Source organism: Ixodes scapularis, unplaced genomic scaffold (assembly GCF_016920785.2).
Source record: "Ixodes scapularis isolate PalLabHiFi unplaced genomic scaffold, ASM1692078v2 PGA_scaffold12__126_contigs__length_90152505, whole genome shotgun sequence".
In the NCBI taxonomy this organism is placed as follows: domain Eukaryota; kingdom Metazoa; phylum Arthropoda; class Arachnida; order Ixodida; family Ixodidae; genus Ixodes; species Ixodes scapularis.
Genome location: NW_024609838.1, coordinates 70,606,212 through 70,628,968, shown reverse-complemented (window position 1 = coordinate 70,628,968; position 22,757 = coordinate 70,606,212). Strand labels below are relative to the sequence as shown.

Genomic DNA, 22,757 nt, shown 5'->3' with positions numbered 1-22,757 from the left:
CGTTGCGGCGCTCGTGGCCAGAAGCTCCGGACGCGCCTCGATGGAGTAGCCACGGAGCATGGCGAGGATTGCCCGGCACCCTCGAAACCTTCCTTTCGCAGGTGTGGGGAAAGGGCAGCGGCTCCACCTGTCGGGAATTGCAACTTCCCCGACCTTGAAGCCGCGATCATACTGCCGTGAACCCACCCCCTCCTGCTTTCACGCCGATTCGCGGCAACAGTCTGCGGCGGCTCATTACAAAAATGTTGACCCACCCAACCAACCCGCACACGCCGCTTCGTGGCAGCACTCTCATGCAGCTTATTACAGAAGAAAACTAAACTAAGGTGTCGATGAAACAATCTGTTGATGAAACATCGCTCGACAGACTGATTGCCACCGGTCCGCAGGTTATTCTTTCATCACATCTGCAGCGAGCACGATGTTCTTTGTATATGGCGCAAGCAGTGGGACTGCGGTTTTACGGTGTGCGCTGGCTGCTGTCTGCATGGTTGACACAAAACTGCAGTGCAAGGTCGGGTTTGCGATGCAAGAGTAACTTAATTTTGTTAAATGTGAGCGTTTTGAGAGCTTTCCGTTATCTCTTTATGTCGGGTAGGTACAAGCATGCATTCTTATTAGAAAGATCATCCATGAACGACGCAGCCTACTATTCTATTCCTCGATTATCGTGGGTGCCACCATTTCAGTGCTTGGTGCAGAGCGGGTGAAATCGGCGATCGTAGCAATTCGCAAATGCGACTTCTCGAGCTTTATGCGCGGTTTTGGGAAGCTCGGGCAACATTGTTTTGCTCCGTCGCGCTGTTTTATTCTAGAGGATGAAAAAGTGTTTCTGGCGACTTTGGATGAAGCTTTAGGTGACTCGCAACGATGGTTATATGTGCTGAGGTGGCTGAAGTGTAGCTTACTTATAGCGTCTCTAATGCCAGCTGTGGCTGACACCCCCCCCCCCCCCTCCCAAGTCTCCAGAGTTGAGAGCCAGAACATGGTGCAGGTATCTCAACCCAACATTACAAGATTCTTAGAGGCACATCTCGTGGGAGGGTCGTATCCCTGGTTTCACCTGAACATTGACCGTAAAGAGATTCCGCAAGGGCCTAGCCGCCCCAGCTAAAAACTGTTACAATGCTACGACGTTAGGATATTCTACGAGACGTCTGGCGAGGGTGTCGGCATTGCCAGAGCACGCGTGGGTCTTTGGGACTGACCACCGGCTAACGTGTGATGCAGATCTCTTCTTCATTTAGTCCTAAACAGCTTGCCTAAGCCAGCCTCCCGACATAATGCTACAGCAGCGTACCAAAAGGGAGCCAATTTGCAGCTGGACTATGGAATTAATCTTAGCTGGATCCAGCTGGGACCAGCTCCATAATTCAGCTGCAGGTGGCCCGAATTTCACCTGGGACATGTCCGAACCGCACGGTTGTCTGAGCGGGGCGGCCCTACGAGACGTTTGGCCAAGCAGGGACCGAGAATGCGATGCCCCAGAAGTTTGGCTCTTCGATGCTCCACCGTGTTCTTTCCCGAGGGCTCATTTTAGGACCCCGACAGCTATAGTCCATTGCAATTCAAGAAGGTAGGGCAAGGGAAAGGAAAGCCAGGGAGGAGAAAGCAGATGGAATGCTGGAGATGGAGGGGGACACCTCCTCCTCTCTCTAGCGTTACGCCTGCTTCCTCCTCCCCGGCCTTCCTTTCCCTCGCCCTACGTTCTTGAGTTGCAAAAGACTATTGGCGACTCCAGCGAAACAAACGCCGCATAGTGGCAACGCCGAGAAGTTCAGGAATGGAGGTCGGTTTGACTCTGTCATCTGCTATCGCTGCTTGGTTTCCGTAGGCAGCATAGAAACAAAATTGTTTCCAGTAATTATTTTTATGCTTCCGCCGTGTCATTCCTACGCGCCAACCATACTTTTTTCACCTTATATCCGAGTCGGACGATGTTATGAGCCGAAGGGCCAATCAAAGTGCAAAAAGCGCAACATGATGGCGTGCTCTCTGCGCTTGATAAGACTAGCCAGCGGAGGAGCACGCAGAGAGAGACGGCGAATACCGGTTAGTCCTATCAACTGCAGAGAGCACGCCATGACGTGCCTCTTTTGCTGTTTGTTTGGCCCTTCAGCTCATAACATCGGCCGTGCTCAGACCTAAGCTGAAACAAAGTATAGAAGGTTTCTGTCGTCAAAAAATCACTTTGCTTTCGTATGTAACACCGATTTTATGCTGTAGTGAAAGAAATTTATGGTGGTCCGCGTGCTGAACAACCAAAACAACCTCCTTTTGTCCGCCTTTTGGCCTGACCGGCGCGCCCCCTATAGTTTGCTGGAGTCGCGGATACACCAATTTTACCTGGAAGACGAGGCACGACGTCGTCATTAGTGGGTCTCCAAGCGGCAAACTCGCCGATGCTCGACGCTAGTCGCCGCAAAACCGCGAGCTAGCATCATGCTTGTTGCGAGACGCTACAAGTTGCGGTGGCGGCAACGCCGACGCGAGTTAGGTGGCACTGCGGGGATCCAGTAGTGACGACGTTTGGGGTGAAAGGGACGGGCCTTAGTTTTCTAGATGGTATCGGTTAGACTCGCAGGTAGCCACGGGAGCCAGAACTGGGAGCTCTGAAAAAGGTTGCATTGCGGAGACAGGCTGCATGACATGCCACCCTCCTGGTTTGCAATGCCATATTATTTACAGTGAAGAAAGCAGAGCATGACACCATATACAAGAATTGTGCATGCCTTTCTGCTAGTGCGACGGTTTAATGGGAATTGGAAATCATTTCTCTTCCTAAAGATGATTGAATGCAATATATTTCCACCCACACACAAAACAAATTTGCATACATGGCTCATTTTTTCAGAAGATTGTAGAATACCCTGCAATTACTCTACAGTTGAATGTGTTATTGTTGCAGGAAAGCAGTGGCATTTGAACAAAACTACGGCCGGGCCTGGTTATATCGCACTCGGGTATTTCGAATTATTGTTTATATCAAACAGTCCAAACATATCCCCTTGAAAATCACATGTAATAGTACAGGAGCGTTCTCTTTTTGTATCAAACTCTCATGGCGGGGACACTCGAATAGTGAACGAAACCCGGTTGCCCGTTGCTTTTCTCGCAATCTGATTGCGCCGGTAGTGAGCTCGTCGCTTGCCTTGCGCGGCTGGCAGACCGCCAAGCCAGCTTACGCATTAGAAGACACGCAATACGCGCACTCGTGTTAGGAGAGAAGGGAGTGCCCGCTGTCGGGACGGTAGCCTGTGCCCTCTTCCCGAACACTGCTGATGCTGCGCGACTCCCTAACCCCAAAATAAAATAAGCAAAAAAAAAAAAGTGTTCGCCATGTCGAGTGTGTTGACAACAACGGTTGTGCAATCGCACTTTGAACGCCTTATCTTAACCTTTTTCTTTTGCCGGTATTGCTTTGCCCCCCCCCCCCCCCCCCCTTTTCTTTTTGCCTTCTTTTTGCTGCTTTGTTTCCCTTTTTCTTTTGCCAATATTGCTTTGCCCGTTTTTTTTTTTTCGCTGCCTGACATTTAGTGAGTTTTCTGTTGCTTGCTTAATTTTTTTTATGATTATTTTTATGCGTCTCGCTTTTCCGTTTTTCTTTATTTTTTTAATTTGATTTTCCTGTTTTGTTGCTTATGCCGTGTGGAGGTCCTGGCCAGGTGCGCATGCAAGCGCGGCGGTGTTTGCGGTCTGCGCCAACTACTCTGCTGTAATTAGCAACTCTTAAATACTCTATTTGATCAGTTCCGGTTTTTCGCGACCTTCGGTATTAGCAGAGACGCCATGAAATTTCAACTCGAGCTTAATTTAACATATTTTTGTATATCAAATTATTGATATATCAAACCATTTTACGATCCTCTTTGAATTCTAAACATCCGGGTTCGACTGTACCATTATTCTTTTTTATACTAATTAACCGTAATATCTCGAGTCATCGCCCACCCCACTTTGTAGGCGAATATCGATCTTCAAAAAAAAGCTCGAGGTACACCTAAGCATTCTTTATGAGTTGTGAACGCGAAAGCATGCAAGCCGCTCGTCCGCTCCCTTTTTCGTTGCCGGTTGGCACGTGTGCTCCCCTGGTGACCTTGGACGCTCCGCGCTGATGGACACGCAGCGCCATGGGTGAACGGTCCTGGAAACTGACAAGCGCAGCGGCCAATGGGAGCCGCGTCGACATGCGCCAGCCAACGGAACTGAAGGAAACTATCTTCCGTTATCGTGCTGCAGAATGATGACGTCAGCTCGCTCCATGAGACCCCAGTTAATGCTTTCGCATTAAAAAACACCGAGCAACTGCCCACACCAATACGTACTCTGCGACCCGCAAACATTCATTCTACCCGAATGACGCGACCGTGAACTTCGCAGTTGGACAACGTCCATGACAAAGTAAAACCAAGAAGGGAAAGACACTTTTCTTTGAATATGCAATTCCTCCACGATTTCCGCAACCCAAAGTCGGAGTAGGTACATGCGTGCAAAAGAAAAATGATGGAGATACAAAATGACACTTCGTTTTGCTTACATAAAAGATTGTTTGAAGAAAAAAAAAAAAAAAAGTCTGAAAGATAGCACACGCAGTACATAAACCATTCAGGGATCGAAAGGTCAGCAAACGCCCCGTATCCTGGAATGTAACCGCGGAGTGTGAAGTCAAAGTCAGTCTCCATTAAAGTGGTCACCACGAACCTGCTCCTTCTCCCGGAACGTCGTGACCATGGATGGTAAGGTGGTGCAATGTTTAAAGGCCCGTTCGTACACTTGCAACCGAGTAGAACAGACTGAGACAAAACCGGTTTTCAAGCCTCTCGCAATGGCTTAGGACCGGATGCACTGCTGCAGAGCTGGGCCCAAGCTGCTGCAAGAGGCTTAAAAACTGGTCTTGTCTCAGCCGGTCCTACTCTGTTGCAAGCGTGTGAACGGGCCTTCGGACAAATACATTGGGTGAAGAAAGGTTTGCTGCAGTGCCGCACACAGACATTTGTAGAACGTCTCATTCCGAGTTCCGTGTTCGTGGTGCTGTCCACGCCACGCAGCAATGCAGCACGTATTCACCAAACAAGAAAGTTGAGCAATAGAATCCTCACTGCAATTGACAAGGCGCCCGACTTGGCCAGACGCAAAAGTATTTGCCAACGTGATCGCCGGTTTCCCCGCTTCACCATTATCCCTTTTGGTCGTTTCTTTTGTCCGGTTGCGCACTCGCTCATTGCACCTGGTTTGTTTTTAAATTTTCTTGTTCTTTTCTTTTCACTAACGAGAACGTAGCAGTGTTGGAAACATGCTTTCACAGAACAAACGTTGACGTATGCAAGCAATGGACTTTGCAATAGTAAAACATTCTTTCACGAGTATTTTTTGCATAAAACAATGAAACTAATTTGAGTTTAACGTATCCCTTCTGCTGCCGCGCTAGATACATATAAAAAAAATGGGCGTTTATTTTGCTTTTTCTGAACTTTTTGTGCTTACCCACCAAGACATGGCCCACCTCCTCTTTTTTTTATGAATTTCAGGTGGCAAGGGGTTGGGCAATGACTCGGGATATTACAATTCTTTCGTCCGGTTGCGCACTCGCTCATTGCACCTGGTTTGTTTTTAAATTTTCTTGTTCTTTTCTTTTCACTAACGAGAACGTAGCAGTGTTGGAAACATGCTTTCACAGAACAAACGTTGACGTATGCAAGCAATGAACTTTGCAATAGTAAAACATTCTTTCACGAGTATTTTTTGCATAAAACAATGAAACTAATTTGAGTTTAACGTATCCCTTCTGCTGCCGCGCTAGATACATATAAAAAAAATGGGCGTTTATTTTGCTTTTTCTGAACTTTTTGTGCTTACCCACCAAGACATGGCCCACCTCCTCTTTTTTTATGAATTTCAGGTGGCAAGGGGTTGGGCAATGACTCGGGATATTACAAAGTACTTTTATGTGAACTGTGCCACGTTTAGAATGAAAGCTTGTCGCTATGCACACAGTTGTGGTGCACAGAAATCGCCAAGTAAGCAAAATGGTTTAATCAATCTGACAATATTTTAGCTGAATCTGTAAAAGATCACTAGTAGTACATATGACTATATTAGTTATAATTGACATTTACTAATTTTTGATATCCAGATATTTAAGAACCTAGGGTAATCATGAGGCCATAAGGGCTCCAAAATTCAATAATGGCAGTTCAGCTTAAAAGTGTCCCAAAACGACTACATCAATTTATGCTCATCACACCAAGAAAAAAAGGAAGTTTTGCACATTATACGTTGTGCGAAGTAGTTCTTACAGGATTTTGTTTGTCGAAGGAAAAAACAATGCTTTTAGCATTCGAAATGTGCATGTCTTGATAAAAATAAATGATAAATGTAATACAAGATGCACCTAGCATAAAATCCTGGGCAAGCACTTTCTAAATTTTGATCATGTAAAACAGGGGAATGGATGCCCTTAGGTCAACAATATGTAAAGATATGTCCTTTGTGTATTTCCTGAATGTTACGAAATTGAGGGGTGTGCACTTATTGTGCTATGGGCAGATGCTCGGTATTTTACGAGACACGTCTTATGTCAACAGGTAAAGGGAGAAATTGGTAACATTCTGCAAGGAGCCGGACACAGCACGTCATGTTTTGAATGTGCATTATAAGCTGGATATTAAAAGCTCATTTGGACAGACCTGGAACCACAGGCATGCCAATACTTAGATCAAACGTTTAGTATTTGATCCGATTCATGGCATTTTTAGCATTATGCAGTATTCTCACCTTCGTAATACTACAGTAGGCTCACGATAATTCAAATGGATATTTCATACTTCTGGTTTATTCAAACAAATTTCAAAATTGATTGTCCTGCTGTGTTTTTAATGTGTTCATAAGCGGCGTTTTCGTGCAATTCATACTTTTTGTTATCGCAGCCCCGTTGAGTGCACTTCTTTCTGAGCACCAGTGCACTGCAGAGAAGCAATACCCGCAGAAGCAAGCTTTGCAAGTGTTGCTTTTCCACAGTGCACAGGTGCTAGGTGAGAAGCGCACTTGAAGGGGCTCAAGCAGGGCATTCGTGAGCTATGAAAACGGGCACCACGCGGAAATTTCCATAGCAACTTGCACACTTGCCGTGACGTGGCGGCATGGCACATGTCCCTGTCACAGCGTCCGCGCAAGTTGCTATGAAAACTGCTGCGTGGGGCCCCTTTTCATAGCTCATGCATACTTCTTGGCCTGATGAACAAACAAAATTTCCTTTCAAGTTGCCATGTGCTGTCTAAACATACTAAATTACAAATAGCGCTAGGACGAGGACAGACAAAGAAGTGGACAGCACAGGCGCTATCTAATGTCTGTCTAAACAATCCAGCTGTCTAAACAATCCACGATAAACAACATGTTTGAGAGATAACGAAACTTGTCATACATTTCATAAATGTTTCATGTGTGGCATACCTGCATATGATCAGTAGGCCTATGTAGAGCAAATCATCACATATCTGCTTTGTATGTGTAGTAGTTAATATGGCAAATCATAATTTTATCTTGCATTATATTTAGGTGAATTTCTGATAATTCAAACAAAATTTGTGGCTTCCTGGAGTTTGAATTAATGAGTATACAGTAGTAGCAAAATATTGAGCCCTCAGTCGGCGTGTCATTATTCCAAGTCGCTCAAAGTTAGCAGTATAGTAGTCAGTCATTTGCCAAGAATGGGCATTTCTACACCACTAACGAAAAGAGCTGCGTTTGCATGCAGTACCTCAAAGTGTGAATGCACAACGAAAGCAACCTATTCAATAGAACTTATGGCTCCATCTCTTAACCACGTAACCAATATGAAGTTTTTTTGGTTGTACAGAATCCCCTGCCAGCTCTGTCTAGTCAACAATTCCTTCCCAAAACTTGGGGCACAGTCGATACGTCGTTGCATTTCTGAAACTCGAAATGTCAATTCAGCCATGCATAATGCATTCACAAAAGCAGAAAAGAAACTACAAGCTACTGAAAGCTCTTTTTGCACAGTAACAAATTATTCCAGCAATGGAGCCACAAAGGTATCGTGCCGGAAAAAAGCATGACACGCACTCAGTTGTAACACAATAGGACAAGTTTACTTGCACTATTCAAAAGCAACTGTACAGTATGAAAAAAAAAAAAATTGTTTCAACACGCTCTTGAGCAGGCTAATTTTACCCGAGATAACCCCGGGAAATAACTCCCGGGGTCACATCAATCAGTCTTAGCGATTCGGATTGCGTCGCACGGTCGATCGGCAAGCAGGCGCCGACGTCGGTGCAAGGCACGCCAAAGTCTCTCGACGTCCGGTCGCACCAGGCACAGCTGCACGATGCAGCGCCGAACGCTGCTGACGCCGCCCCCTCGTCCCCGATCGAACCGGCGCTGGTTACAACGCTGGCATGCCTTCAAGCAACACTGTGCACCGTCCCTGGAATAAGCGTGTGCCCGACTTCGTCCGAGACGTTACGGAGAATCGCGCGGCACTGTCGGGAGTTCAGAAGAAGGAAAGGCATCCCAGCTAGATGGCGCCGCCGGGAAAGAGGCCTGTCCAGGGCTCCCCTATTGCGTCATGTACCTGCCCTGGGCCTCCTTGAGCTTGCGCACAATCTGCAAGGGCAAGGGGACCTCTACGTTAGCGTCCCCTCATGCAACACAGAATACCCAGGCTTCACACATTCAGAATAGCTATGGAGAAAACGGCATAGGAAAGCAATCCCAAAACCAACATTAAAACTTCCACGCGCACTCCGGTGCGGCGATGTCGCGCGTTGTGTAACTTGCAAGCAGAGCAGGTCTAATAAACACGGTACTTTCCATGTTTTCTTTTTTTCATTTTGAAGGCGTGAGCTTACCAGCATTTCATTTCATACAGGAAAACTTCTTGTAACTCGTCGGGAACAAGATGTAACATCTGATGTCACACTTTCAGTGTTGCCAGTAGAGCCAAAACTTCCAAAATCTTTGCAAAAAAAGATTTTGATTTGGGTGTTTTTATTAATGTGTTGAGCCAAGTTGGAGGCATATCAGTGGCAATCAAGATTTTGCCAGAGCTTTACATTTTAAGGCTTGTTCACAGAGTTGAATTTGACTATGATTGACTGTGCTGCAACTATAGTTGAAAAAAAAACAAAAAAAAAACCCACTAAACTTACGATTTTTTTTTTTTTATTTATTTATAGATTACAAACAAAATATGTCGCAAGTACTAAACTCAGGAAGTGCACATTTACATAGTTGCATCGACTCAAACTGTCATATCCACGCTCTTTGCAAGTATGTTTTGGAGGATGCTTTTTGTGTTCTCGGAATTAACTTTTTCGTCGTAACACAAAGTTATGCCCACCGTACCTTTTGATTTAGAATGTGGATCTGATTATTTATTTGTAAGGTTTAAGAATTCATATGACAGAGAGTGCAACAAGACAAAAACTCCTGGAAAATTTTAGCAACGAAATTTTATAATTGGCAAAAACTTCAATGAACAATTTTTTAATAGTTTCATCAAAAAAATTTCAAGTTGTGATAATTTTTTCTTAGAATTATGCTAAAAAATTTTGTTGCACTCTACTGTTTGTAGACCATGCCAACATACTTTGTGCCATATTTTTTATCGGGATTGTAAAAAAGTTGGGCAGAAACATTTGTGATAAAGTTCAGGTTTTCTTGATAACTATAATAGATAGGAAATAATTAGCTTATGCTTGAGTTTAGCACAAAAACTTATAGTCAATGTAAAATTTTAATACAAATTTGATCAGAAATGACAAAAAGAATGTTCAACATCTGGGTTTTTCTTTAATGAAGTACTACAACAATATTTCAGTGCTTATTTCTTAGTCTATTTGTGCTCAAGGGAGCAGTATCACATCAGACACACCAATCTCTTATTGAAAAAGACACAAAAAATAAATTTTAAAACAAATTAAACGATTAGCAAAGAGCACATGATAGTTGTTGCTAACGCCTCGTTCGTAATGCCCGTCTAGGAACCTTGGCAGGTAGTGAAGATAACTCTCGCCTCCAACCACCACGAGAGAAGAGGGAAAGGAGGAACTCCCCTCCCCGAGACTCTCTTTTGGGAGTCCCAGAAGTCGCTATTGTCCTTAGCGTAAACTGTTGTTGCCAGTTATCCGAGACCTCACCCAAAATCGCGGAAAACGCTTTTCCCTTCCACAGAAACATTAAAGCAGTCCGAGGCCGAGAAAAAAGATGTCAACTTGGCTTCCCAACGCCGTACACAAAAGCTCGGGAAGCCGCGTTTTCTTATTGCGACGGTTGCTGACTGCACCTACTCTGCACCGCGACAAAAATGGCGGTGCACACGAGACACTGGAGGAATAGAGTGCTGCTACTCCAGGCTTATTTTGTGGCTCCACACTCTGTCTTTTAAGTCAAACCGCAGTCATTGCTACGACCCAAAAGAGCCAATCAAGCGATGCCAAAAGCGTATCGTCCCTTCGCTCGTCGCCCCTGTACGTTTGCCGTCACTGACCAAGTTGACGTCGCACGGCAATTGTGCACTAATCCCGCACATCTTCTGCGTGCGATTCGTTTAGCCAGAGACACAGAACCTGCAAAAGAAAACGAGCCCCACGGCGAGGCGCTTTTTGCGCTGCTTGATCTGTTTCGTCGGATTGTAGGGTGGGCTACAGTCGGACAAAAGGGGGGGTTAGTCAGCCGGGCCGAAAGGGCGGCTAAGGGGCGCACCTCCTCATAGAAGTCTATCTGCCCGCCGAGGAACTGGTGCATGGCGCCGTTGAAGTCGACCACCTTCTGGGTCTGGAAGTGGCTCACTTCGGCCAGGGTGGCATACGACACCACGTCCATGCGCTGCCGAATGCCCTCCAGGTCCTCCTGGGAAAGCTTCACCTCGTCCCGCATCTTCTGGTACTCCTTGTGCTTGCTCAGGAAGCTCTGCAATCAACACCGCCCGGTTCTACCATTGCTTCACTGCTAGGTTAAAGGGCGTCGGAAAGAAAAGTTTTCCTCGCTCCAAGAATAAACCATACTCGTGTCAACCATTTTCTGCTAAAACGTCAAGGCTGTAGACATCATCACTGGTGCTTACAGCGCCGCAAAGGCAAAGTGGCGGTGCGGTAGATGAAAACAAACCACGTGGTGTGCCTGTTTTTTCTTTGTCATTGGTTCCGTTTAGCCATCTTAGTTTTGGGTAACAACGGCAGGACGGCAGTTTGTGCACCCACTTTCGTAATGAATACGACAAAACGGAAGCGGTCAAAGGCAAGTGAACGTTCTGAAGGACTACGGGATTCTACCGTTGACATTGTCGACGATAGTGAAGCAAAAGTCGAAGCTTGAAGGAGAAACTGAGTTCAATCCCAACAGGAAACGACTCTGCATGGGATATTTCAAGCCAGTGAAAAATGCCGTTGCGGCATGGCTTTATCACAACAACAAGCTGTGCCAGAGGAAGAGCAAAAAAAAACAGATTCTCTAGACAGCGCTTTAAGAGTGAGGGTGCAAATGAAAATTAGATTTTTTTTCAAAATGAGAAAGGCAGCAACAATAAATGTTATGCACTTTGTGTATATCAATGTACATGACTCCATAAATTGCATTTCACACTTTTGACTCGATATATGCTGTGCACTATGCTGTTCCATATTCTAGTGAATATATTCAGTTTAATGAACTTTCAGTTAAATACATCTATTTCCTTGGGTCCCTTGAAGCTAGCTCAAGTGAGAGTTTACTGTAGCAGGTTCTGTAGCAGGCAAAGTATTGGTTTGGAGCAACCACTGACACTTTGGAGCAGATGCCAACATGTGTTATCACATCACTTGAAAATGAAAAACATTTACTGCATCGCTAAATGAGTTCATCTTTGATAATTCTTGAGGGTTCCTCTTTGATACTGCAGCGTAATACTTATAACTTTTTGTAATAAGAACGGACAAGAGTGCGAAAAAAACACGGAGCCTTTTTTTTAGAGGAGGCTTTGGTCAGGGTAGGTTTCATTTACAATGGGTACTAAAAAAGCAAATGAAAAATGAATCATAACGCAACACTTCCATTGGGATAAAACCTCTCCCTCCTCCCATTTTTACACCCGGCAGTTTATTCAGTAAGTAAATACAATTTTTGTAAATTGCTCGCAAAAACGAATACATTTGCTAAAACGTCTATCAACAAAACAGCATCCCCAAAGTTTTATGAACCTATCAAACTTGAGACTTTACTATTATAAAATGCAAAAGCAACCACCGACAAATATTATAAAAAGAAAACTACACTTGCGCTTGAAAAGTGCCCTTTAGTGGCATAACAATAAGAGTGCAAGACAACCACACAAACAGAAGACGCTGCTTTTTGGCGGCTTTGGGGCCAGAGTGAACACTGGGTTTGGAACAGAAGCCCACCTTGTGGAAGCTGATGATGTCCGGCCAGGAAGCGAGGACCCCCTTGTACATGAACAGCATGTCCCCCATGGACTCCCAGTAGTGACACAGCTGGAAGCAAGAGCGCTTCATCAGTTCAGCTCACAACACCCTCCCCAGAGCCATCTCCGAGCCACAAGGCAGCATTGTTCCTTGGTGCAATCGAAATTAGTTATGGGACTTTGAATTAAAAAAATCCTAATCTTACGAATAAAGTCAGGAGGCGCGGAATGTGCAGCATGATTTGAACTGTGCTGGGTTAGTGCGACACAGATACTGCATCATGCGACGCCAGACGCAGTGTTGCGTGATGCAACGTCACGTCACATGATGTTACGATATCACAAAGTCAGAAGCATGAAACTGATGTGTGCCTGATGGGCTCATTCAGCTGATCATGCCCTGCATTTCATAAGCTGTCAGAAACTTTGGAAACTCTAGGAATGTCAAGGGCTACAGATCACACCCGTGACCTTCTGCTCCTCCACTGTGTTTGCACCAAGTTTTGCAGAAGTGGAATCAATACCCCACCGAGGCGAGCATGGGCGAACAATGGCGCATTCACGTTGGCAGTTGAGCTGAGTTTGCAAAGCGGTTGCAATTCGAGAGCTACCCTGTTCGGACACGCAGAGAAGCGGTTGGCAGTTTCTCGAGCGACCGCACGCGATTTTAAGGTGAAAGCAATATATGTCTCATCGTTCAGTCGACCTTCAAAGTCCTTGAGCAAAAACACGTCGGCGACATGAAATGTATGAAAACACGTCGGCGACATGAAAGGTGCGAAAATGAAAGGCACCAATGAAACGGCACCAAAAGTGCATCGTCAGAGAGCGTATTGTCTTCGGAGGTTCGCCATCAGCGGGACCACAGCCGACGCCACGATCCGAGAGGCCAATGAAATGGTGCCAAAAGTGTGTCGTCAGAGAGCGTGCTGTCTTCGCAGGTTCACTATCACCGGGACCACAGCCGACGACACGACCCAAGTGAGTCAATGAAACGGCGCCAAAAGTGTGTCGTCAGACAGCGCGCTATCTTCGGAGGTTTGGTATCATGTTTACATTGGCGCTTGGGCTTTCACCTTCAAGTCGTCTTGGGAATAACAGAAGAGACCTTGTGAATTTTTCGGGACTTGCATTTGCAACCATGTTTTACAATCCAATATCAAGTTTAGTCTATGATCCAAAGCCAATATTTAACTAGTTTGATACAGAAAAGCTTTTTTCGTGCTATTCGCATCCATTGTTTTTAGGCAATAAAAGAGACGTGGACCAGAGAAACTATGCCTGCGATTCTCTCGAGCATAAGCAAAGCCCAGCTAGACACGCCACGCTGAATCATAAGCCTCCTGGTTGAATAGACAATATACCCCACCCTTTTTCTAAGTGGACCCTTCTCGTATGAACAGCTGGCCTTGTTGCCGGCATGGGGGCCGTTCTTCCCTTTGCAGTTTGCTTTCCCATTTTTGGAGTAGCAAGCAGCATTGGTGGCAAGGGGAATGTGTTGTTTGGTGCTACCCAATCGTGATTTGGTTGGCGGCAGACTCACGTTTTGTCACACATTGATTGGATCTGCTGTTTGTTTGACCTTAAAGGGGCCCTGCAAGGACTTTTTTACTGGTTTTTAATTTGCACTGAACCTGAACGCACTGAATGTACAAGTAACTTAATGAAACTTTTCTTTTCTTGAATTTCGCTTTATTTTAAAAGTTATAGGCAAATTAAAATTACACAACCAAGCAAAAAATAACCTCCTTTATAACCCTTGATCGCTTGAGTGGCCATGAACTAGAGCGGGGTAGTGAGCTCAGCGAGCGCTCACGGCTGCCCCACTCTGTGTCAACGGCTCGAGAGGGTGCCACTAAAGCATGCTCTGGATAGGCTGTATGAAGCAGGCAGCCAGGGCGGCTCGCATTGCATTTGCTGCGTGATTAAACACTAATTTGGCATGACACTTCATTGGCCACGAACGACAGCAAACATGGGGTAAAGATCAGTTCAAAATGGGAGCCACTTTGTGCTGCGATACCGCCAAACGCCCAAACCGCAAGCCAAACATTCTCGCCGAAGGCTTTTGGAACTCTCAGAACCGGTCGGATCCTTGAGCCTGAATACGACAGCAGCGCAGTCGGATACCTACATCCAGACCTTTCAACGCTCGCCGGTGCCTGATCCCACTACACCTTTCTAGTATGTGCCGCCTTTTCTACCGCTTGGTGGCGGGTATGTCGACGGGTCATTTCTTGTTTCCATACTTTATAAACTGCATCCGTTTCTTTTCCAATCTAAAATACTGAACAAAAACGACTTTTATAAATAATTGAGATGGTTTGTACCACTTAAGTTTTGTATTTCGACTAAAAAGAAGCTTTTAGCAGCTCTGACCAGTAGTAAGCCCAAGATCAAAGACTTCACATTTCGTGCGCTTTCGGCACCACGGGTCGCTCCCGTAGGTGAAGGTTTCCGCGCCGTTTGGTTAAAATATGACGCACTGATATTTAATTACTCTCTCTGTGCCCGCTGGCTTGCCTGAGCCCCAAGAGTTGCGCCTGTTTGAAGAAACCTCGGACTATGACGAAATGCAAACCCAAGAACTGAAGCGCGTGTTTTACTTACCCACGTTTGAAAACGCCTAACGTAAAAAAGGTGCTGATTGCAGGGCCCCTTTAAGTACGGCAAAAATTAAACCACCATTTCAGCCATCAGATGACACTGAATTTCAGAAAGGGTCTATCCCACCCCCCCCCCCCTCCCCCCCAAGCCCCGGAATAGAAAAGAGAATAAATATAAAAATCAAGCGGGTCAACGGTGGACTACAGACTCCAAAGGTAGAAGCTTAAATATGATTGCAGAGCCCCTTTAAGCTCAAACAAACACCGTGTGGATTACCGGTGCATCATATGGTAGGTCCACTTCATATCTTGAGTAGGTGATATTTGTTCTTTTTAGTGGTAGAAACATCACGGGTTGAGCTAGCGCAGCAATTCCGGGTGCCATGCCAGATCTGTTGTAGTGTGTTGGCTACACAATCATACTCACAATGTCTAAATCGGCCTTCGTGCTGGTCGTGCACAGTGTCGATAGCTTCTGGCAATTTACACGACTGCCGAAGTGGGTACAAAATTTGTGACTAGGGCAATTGGAGGCCAGTTCCGACGTACTCCGGGCAAAGACGAACAAGGTAGCCCGTGGCAGGCTTCGGCACCTCAAATAAGCGAGTCAAACATTTAAGCGGCGGATTCAAAATGACGGATGTGAGCATGACGTTTCTTCGCTGCAACGCTAGCACTACAGACTACAGCACCTAGGACGGATCACCGGCAACGGGTGCCATCTTGCTTCAAAAGTCACTGACTTCTTGTCAGCACCATGTTGCTATTGGTTGCCACTTTACAGCTGGCAAAAGTAGTTGGTAAAAATCGGTCCCGAACGGTTCCCAAAAACGCGGAACAACCGCTCCATCCTAGCTGCTTTGCAGTTGAAACCGTGCAAATCCGCTTTGTGGTTAAGGATCCGCTTCGCGGCTGCGGATTCGCTTCAAGTGCAAAAGGGCCATGAGAGTGCATCAACTATGAGACTGCGTTTAGCAAGTTGAGTCAGTGACTGCGTTTTGTACAATGCTGGTCCTTAAAACAATGCCTACCTTGGTCTCGTACATGTCACCGATGTCACGGTACGTGTCCTCCGTGTGCCTGATGGCCTCTGTCAGCTGGGCTGAGGCTGCAAAGGGAAGACAGGTAAGCCGACCCAGAGGTCCTTCCAAAAGGTCTTTCAGGACACTATCCCGCCAGGCCCCAAATCTGGGTGTAGCCTCCGAAGCGATCGCATAAATTGGTTCGGTAACGTATTGCACTACAATTTACCACACAGCTACCTGAAGGTGGTAGAAGCATCACATCAAAATTTCAAGGAACAAATTTGCTTGAGTAAAAGTAAAAGAAACCAAACAACTGTTTTTTTTTACTTGTGGTGCCCAACTGCTAACCGCACGCCCTCTGCCTGGCGCATCAACTAACAGTTGGCAGGAGCATCTTCTGGCAGCTTCTGGTAGCTCAGCAGCTGCCCGGTCACGCCAAAAGATGACATATAGCTGAAATTACTCGACGAACCATTGTTTTTTTTGGTTTTGTGTCCATTTTATGAGTTTTATTGAGAACAGAAAAGAAATCACGCTCTCGTTTATCATAAGGAAAGGTTGTCTGCTTTTAGGTGTGACTAAGCAGCTGCTGAGCTCCCGCAAACTGCCAGCAGACGCTGCCGCCATCAGTCGGTTCTTGCGCTAGTCAGAGGGAGTGCGGTCAGCAAGCAGGTGCCGTAGGTAAAAGAAAACAGTTATTGTTTTTTTTACTTTTTACTCGGGCAAGTTAACTCTTTTAAATTTTGATGCAATGCTTCCACCACCTTCAAGTACCTATGCGGTAAATCATAGTGCAATATGTTACCAAAGCTACTTATGCAGTCGCTTTAAAGGCTTCACCCAGATTTGGGACCCTCAGTTAAGGCCCGTTCACACTCTTGCGACCGAGTACGACTGAGAGAGACGAGATTGCTTAAAACTTTTTAAATGTTTTTAGAATGAGGGAACACACTGGCATTGTGGCGCCATCTATGCGGTGACCCTGGAACTGCATTTCACAAGAGCGAAGGTTTTGCGGGATTTCCGAGGTCAAATGTGCGTAATACCCATAGAAAGGCTCGTTTATAACATTGACAAAAGTTTTTCGAAACAAGAAAGAAAGGATAATGCGCAAGAAATTAAAAAATATGCCGGACCACTAAGTTTACACTGCTTTTCAATAGATGGCTTCAGTGTGTTCTCTGGTTTAAGAAGTTTTAAGGAAACCCAGGTTTAAGAGGTCGCAAGAGTGTGAACGGGCCTTTAGAGTTAACATTAGGTTAGGGTTAATATTAGGTTCAACACTAGGGTTAAAGTTGGGTTAGGTTAGGTTAGGGAGAACAATAAGTCAAGGATAATGTTAGGTTGGGTAACATTGGGCCATTTCTGTTCCAGTCGAAGGGCGTAGAAAAGGCAAAGATTCACGGCCCTGCCCAAAGTTGTTTCACTAAACACTCATATTTTCTGCTTCCCAGCAAAAGGGCTTGAGCAACACAATGGAGAGCGACAACTTACGCAGCGACTTTTCCAGGTCAAACGCACTGGCAAGCTCCCTGAATGCAGCGGCAATCTTTTCGCACTCGTCTTTATAGTCTGAAAGGAAACATGCATTCGGTCAGTTTTACGCGGGGGACATGCTAGGAGTCCACACCCTCGCGCCGTTCTGCCTTGTGCCAGAACTGCTCAAATGCCCGGCATGGTGTCAGCGGGAATTTGACAGCAGGTTCGAGTCCTCAATACAGAGTTTATGGAGGAGTATTTCGGCACCAGGGACACGTTAAAAATAATTAAAATTGACAATACATAGCTTGCACACATCACATTGGAAAGCTCTGCCCTTTCTTCCCATCGCCTTAACAAGAAAGCCTTGCCAAACTTCCTCCATGGCCAGTTCCGTTCGGCTGTCCCATTCCTCCAGTTTGATCGCCGGAAGTCTTATTTTGCTATTAAACTTTCTTCACATAATGTAGCTCATATAGCTTCTAGAGAAATCTTCTAAATCGAACTATGGAACTGCCATTTTGTAGTGGTTATTTTGACGAGCTAGGATGTTTTACAAGAACCGGATGGGAGAAAGAGCTCAAGCTTTCCAACAGTGGGGACTGCTAAGTGCATCACGTCGGTGCAGCCATGTCGACCGAAGACTCATTTTGCACGAACATCACACATGATATCCTTCAGAGTCGAGAGGTGCGACGCAACAGTCAATCGACTCCTTTTGTTTGGGTATGGAAGCTTTAGACTGGGTGCCCAATCAATCATAATTCGTGTTATCAAACTACTCAAAGCGAGTGCTAAAAAAAAATTCGGCAGACACTTAAAACTGCTTACGTGTAGGAATGTGAAAGCATTCCTACACGCAGCACATTCTTACAAGCAGCGTGCCACGTCTTCCTATCGCACACGGCGCTGCGGCGGTGACATCATGCTCCTCCACTGCGCAAGCGCGGCGAACCTTGCCGGCTTCACGACGGCTTCCGTGACGAAGTATTGCGTTGCTGTGCTTTTTTTTTGCATTTTATTTCTGAAGTGCATCCGCTTTGACTTTGAGCGCACCCGCCGGCTTCAGTGAAGAGGCATCTGCATTGTTGTGCTTTCTGTGGGTTTTTTTATTTTCGAGGTACGTCTGCTTTGACATTGAGTGGCCGCGCCGGCTTCTGCGACAAAGCATCCAATTTTACGCGTTGCAACCAATTTAGGTGCCGTTTTTTGCGGTTACAGACGCCGCCAGTTCCACTTCCTGGCACAGTTAATGCTTTTGCATTAAGATGCGTCATTAGTTCACGCGTTCTCAAAAACCTTTCTACGAGACTGTCGGCACAGCAGTGCGGCAAACGCCCATGTTTACTGCCGCGCCCAATTATAACGAAGTCGGTTGTAAGGAAATAGCAACTATAGCGAAGCAATCACGATTTTCCACTCCAGCTTGTACTTTTTCAATGTAGTTTTGTCCATTCTTAGCAAAGGAAATTGAGCAGCTCCCATGAATAAAACAAAAAATATTGCAATAATTTCAGAATTCAGAAAATTAAAAAAATCCCAAAGACATTTAAATTAAGAAAGCTTGCTAAGTTTACCGCCGTATGTTGCTGCCACAGCCTAGCAGCCAGCCGGAACGAGCAGCGGGCGACACCGCAAAGGCCGGAGGCGGCCTCTGCGTCGTCGTCTGCTCCCTACCTGGGAAGCGGCTTTTCCACATCGCATGTGGAGAAGCCGTTGTGGTGTGCCGAGCGCACGCCACGACGGCTTCTTCGGTGCGCTAGCGACGACGTATTGATGGAGAGAGCCTAGATTTAAGAGAGGGAGAAACTCCAACCACGGAGAGCATTTGCAATTTAAGGGCGGACACCTTCTAGGCAGATTGGCGCGAGTGCACCTGCGTTTGGTTGGTTGTTGTGTGGAGAGACATTTGCAGAACGGTAAACATTATCTTTGTTTGATCGACCTGCACCTCTCGCACTGATGCAGAAAAGTGTAGGGCGGTGTACTTCCAGTATGTGTACTGAGATACGACCGGAAGTGCACAGCCCTGCACTTTGCTGCACCAGTGCAGGAGGTGCAGGTCAATCGAACGAAGCTACTTTTGACTACCCTACTTCCAAAGTACAGCTCCTTCTGTGAATGTGGCCCATAAATCACGCAATCCCAATCGAGCAGTTTCCCCCTCTCTTAAACCTAGGCTCTTTATATCGACAAAACACAAACTTAAGTGCGAACATCATGCATGCGCGTTTTTTTGCTTGCTTCGTGTCAGCGTCGCTGGTCGGCTTGGTCGCTCTCTCTCCGATAGTAATTTCACTCAAGTACCGCCCTGGCACTGCCGGAACCTTGACAAAGAGGAAGGAAATCTCCTTTAAACTAAAGCGTGGCGCCATTGATGAAGTGCGCATAAACGTAAAGAACGCCACTCCACCGCCGGCCTTCTGTGCGGTGGCCATTGAAGTTATTTACACAGTCTGTACGTAACTGGCAGATTCTCCCCCTGATCAGAGCTTCTCGCAGTCGGCAAAAAGCAGCTCCGATCTAGCAGAAAGTGCGTGCAGGGAAGCCTCCACCGCTTTCTGCAGGCGCAAAAAACGTGCCCATTACGGCCCATGTTATCCTTCCTTTACATGTTACCTTTATGGAGTCCCGATATAACGAAGAAGCGGATATAGCAAAGGGATTTCAGATTCCCATGTACTTCATTAGAACCGGTCTGAACAGTAAATCACAATGTTTCAGCAAAAACCGGGTTCTGAATGCCTCCTCCCCAAAAAATGCGATAGGAAGTGCATACAGTAATCCCTCAATTACTCGAACTCAGCTATCGCGAAAGATTTCCTTGTCATGAAATGAATTCCCATGGGCACAATTCATTTACTCATCCCTTATCTCAAAAACTTTTCAGGAGTGACCTCGAATATCTCAAAATCTTGACAACAAATATTAAAAAAAAAAAAAAAAGAACAGACAGCACAGAAAACAATGAACTGGTGCCCTAAACATTGTTTGACAAAGAGACAACAATCTAAAAACAAACACACAAAAAAAATTGTGCATCATTGCGTGCTACCAACGCGCAAAATAAAAAAATAAAAATCCAGTGTCGTGAGGGCAGCCGTGCATTTCAAGGACGTTTGCTGTCTTATTTTTTTTTTTTTTTTCTCCTGGATAATTTGGTGACGCTGTTTCTCTCCCTCGCACTCAAAATTGTCTTTCGCCCTTCAGCTTTTTTTTTTCATACCTTTCTTGTAGGTTTTTTTTCTTTTTCCTTTAAGTTTTTTTGGACGACAATGCTGCTGTCGCGAGCGAGTTCGGGCTTCCCTTCAGTGACCTAACACCAACGACAGGAGTATGTGTGCGGCAGCCTCTGCCATCACTCGACAGTGACTGCCCAGCAGGCATCGCGCGATCGAGATGAGAGCGGCACGTTGCCGAAGGACAGGGACACGGGGGAGATGCCGAGAGAAAAGCGGCAGCGACCCATTCCAGAACTGGTTCCTCCACGGAGGACGCTCCCCAAGGCAGGCACGTAGCCAGGATTTGGTTTCGGGGGTGGGGGGGCGGGCTGCTTATGACAAAATGCTGTATGAGGGAGAGGGGGGAGAGGAGGTCCCAGCAAAATGGAAGATTTCGGGGGGAGGGGGGGGGGGGGGCCCGGGCCCCATGGGCCCCCCCCCTGGCTACGTGCCTGCCCCAAGGAGAAAATAAACAGCCCCATTTTCGCTTTTCACCAAAGCCGGACGTCCTTGCTTTTCGTCGTCAAAGAACATGAACAGCAACCCACACGTGAAAACTAGCGTCACCCGAACGATTACGGGTCTTCAGTCGACCGTTTGAACAGCCATCTACAGCGCACAAATTTGGCATGACTACCACTTTGCAGAATCCTTCGAGTACCGTGTTTCCAAAGTGAACACGACACCGACATCTGAAACCAAAACCAAATGTCTCCCGGACTGTGTTTTTTTTATTTATTTTGTTTGCCCATGGTTGCTCGTTGCTTGTTTTGCACCCAGTGTAGCAGAGAGAAAAATAATTATGCTGTTGTATTTATGGCTTAGTGATAATTTCCGGTCAGATTTATACTTTTCACGGTTATTCAAGTGGAAATTGGTACGGTATTCAAAAAAATCGAGAACCAAAACGTGATTGAGGGCACAGTCTCTCGTTTCTACCAATCGCTGATGTGTCTCTTGTGATGTCGCGCCTCTAGGAACCGCAACGCCGCGCAACCTCCGCTTCTCCTGCAACTCTCCGGGCGTTGCCGCAATCGATCCAGGTACGATTATTACCGCGACTGTTCAATTGATTTGCGCAGCACACAAGTGCCAGTTTCGACTGAAATTCGGGCAAAGTTGCCTGGGACGTGCCTGGAACCCAGTTCAATTGGCAAAAAGATATTCAAAATTGCCTTCATTGTCCCTTTAAGGTTCTTTTTTTTTTGTTTGTTCCTCAGCTGCGTTGTTTAGACGGCGGAGACACAGTCGGCAGAGGCTACTTAAGCACGCGCCAATACGCCTTTATCTGGTCGATCATGTCGCAGCGTCCTCGCCTAAGTATATCTTACACCGTGGTCTCGGTGCAGAAGATGAAGGAAGGGATACGGCCGGTTCGGGATTGATGATTACCCATCTTTAACATAGAACTGGAACAAAAGGTTTTTAAGCTCTAAATAAGTTTTTGTGTGCAGTACGAATACGCTGTAACCACGTGGTTGTGCGATGTTTTAGGCTTAGTCGATCTGGAGACGATGCGCATGCCAGACCATCGCGGGTTAGTACGCGTCCCCATGGGGTTGGTCGCCCCTTCTCTCGTTAGGCACGTGCCGAAGCGGAAAGACGCAAGCGCCGATGAAGCGCGTCAGAAACGTGCCCAGCCAAGGCGATTACACTCAAGTTCAACAAAAAATAAAAGGTGGGTGGAGGGGGAGAGGGCAGGGTGCCCGAATAGTTCATCTCTCACGCTTGGAGCACTTCTTGATCTGTCCCTGGGTGGTCTTGTAGAGGTGGTTGACCCCCTCGTCCATCTTCTGAGTGAACTTGCCAAATGAGTCGACCTTGCCCTCCCTGCACACCGGAGAAGTGGCAGTTCAGGGCCATTGGTCAAGTGACACGTGCAAACGAAACACCAGCGAAACAGACGGAGAGGAACACTGGAAGGTAGAAGAGAACCTCAGCAATATGTCCCCAGTGAATATCGTTCACTGGCCGTTACGTTTACAGCTGTCGGTGGTGTAATTAGATG

At 46.3% G+C, this 22,757-nt stretch overlaps 1 protein-coding gene across 1 annotated transcript in view; it reads right to left on the bottom strand.

The window, feature by feature from the left end:
• Positions 1–8,092: 8,092 nt before the first annotated feature.
• Positions 8,093–22,757, bottom strand: part of LOC8041819 (sorting nexin lst-4) — a 32,163-nt gene continuing 17,498 nt past the window's right edge. The window contains exons 11-16 of the mRNA XM_040501090.2: positions 22,476–22,579; positions 17,544–17,621; positions 16,056–16,132; positions 12,399–12,488; positions 10,726–10,932; positions 8,093–8,625 (exon numbers count right to left, since the gene is read on the bottom strand). Coding sequence (XP_040357024.1) covers positions 8,578–8,625; positions 10,726–10,932; positions 12,399–12,488; positions 16,056–16,132; positions 17,544–17,621; positions 22,476–22,579 — 604 coding nt within the window. The 3' untranslated portion in view covers positions 8,093–8,577. The remainder of the gene's footprint in view (positions 8,626–10,725; positions 10,933–12,398; positions 12,489–16,055; positions 16,133–17,543; positions 17,622–22,475; positions 22,580–22,757) is intronic.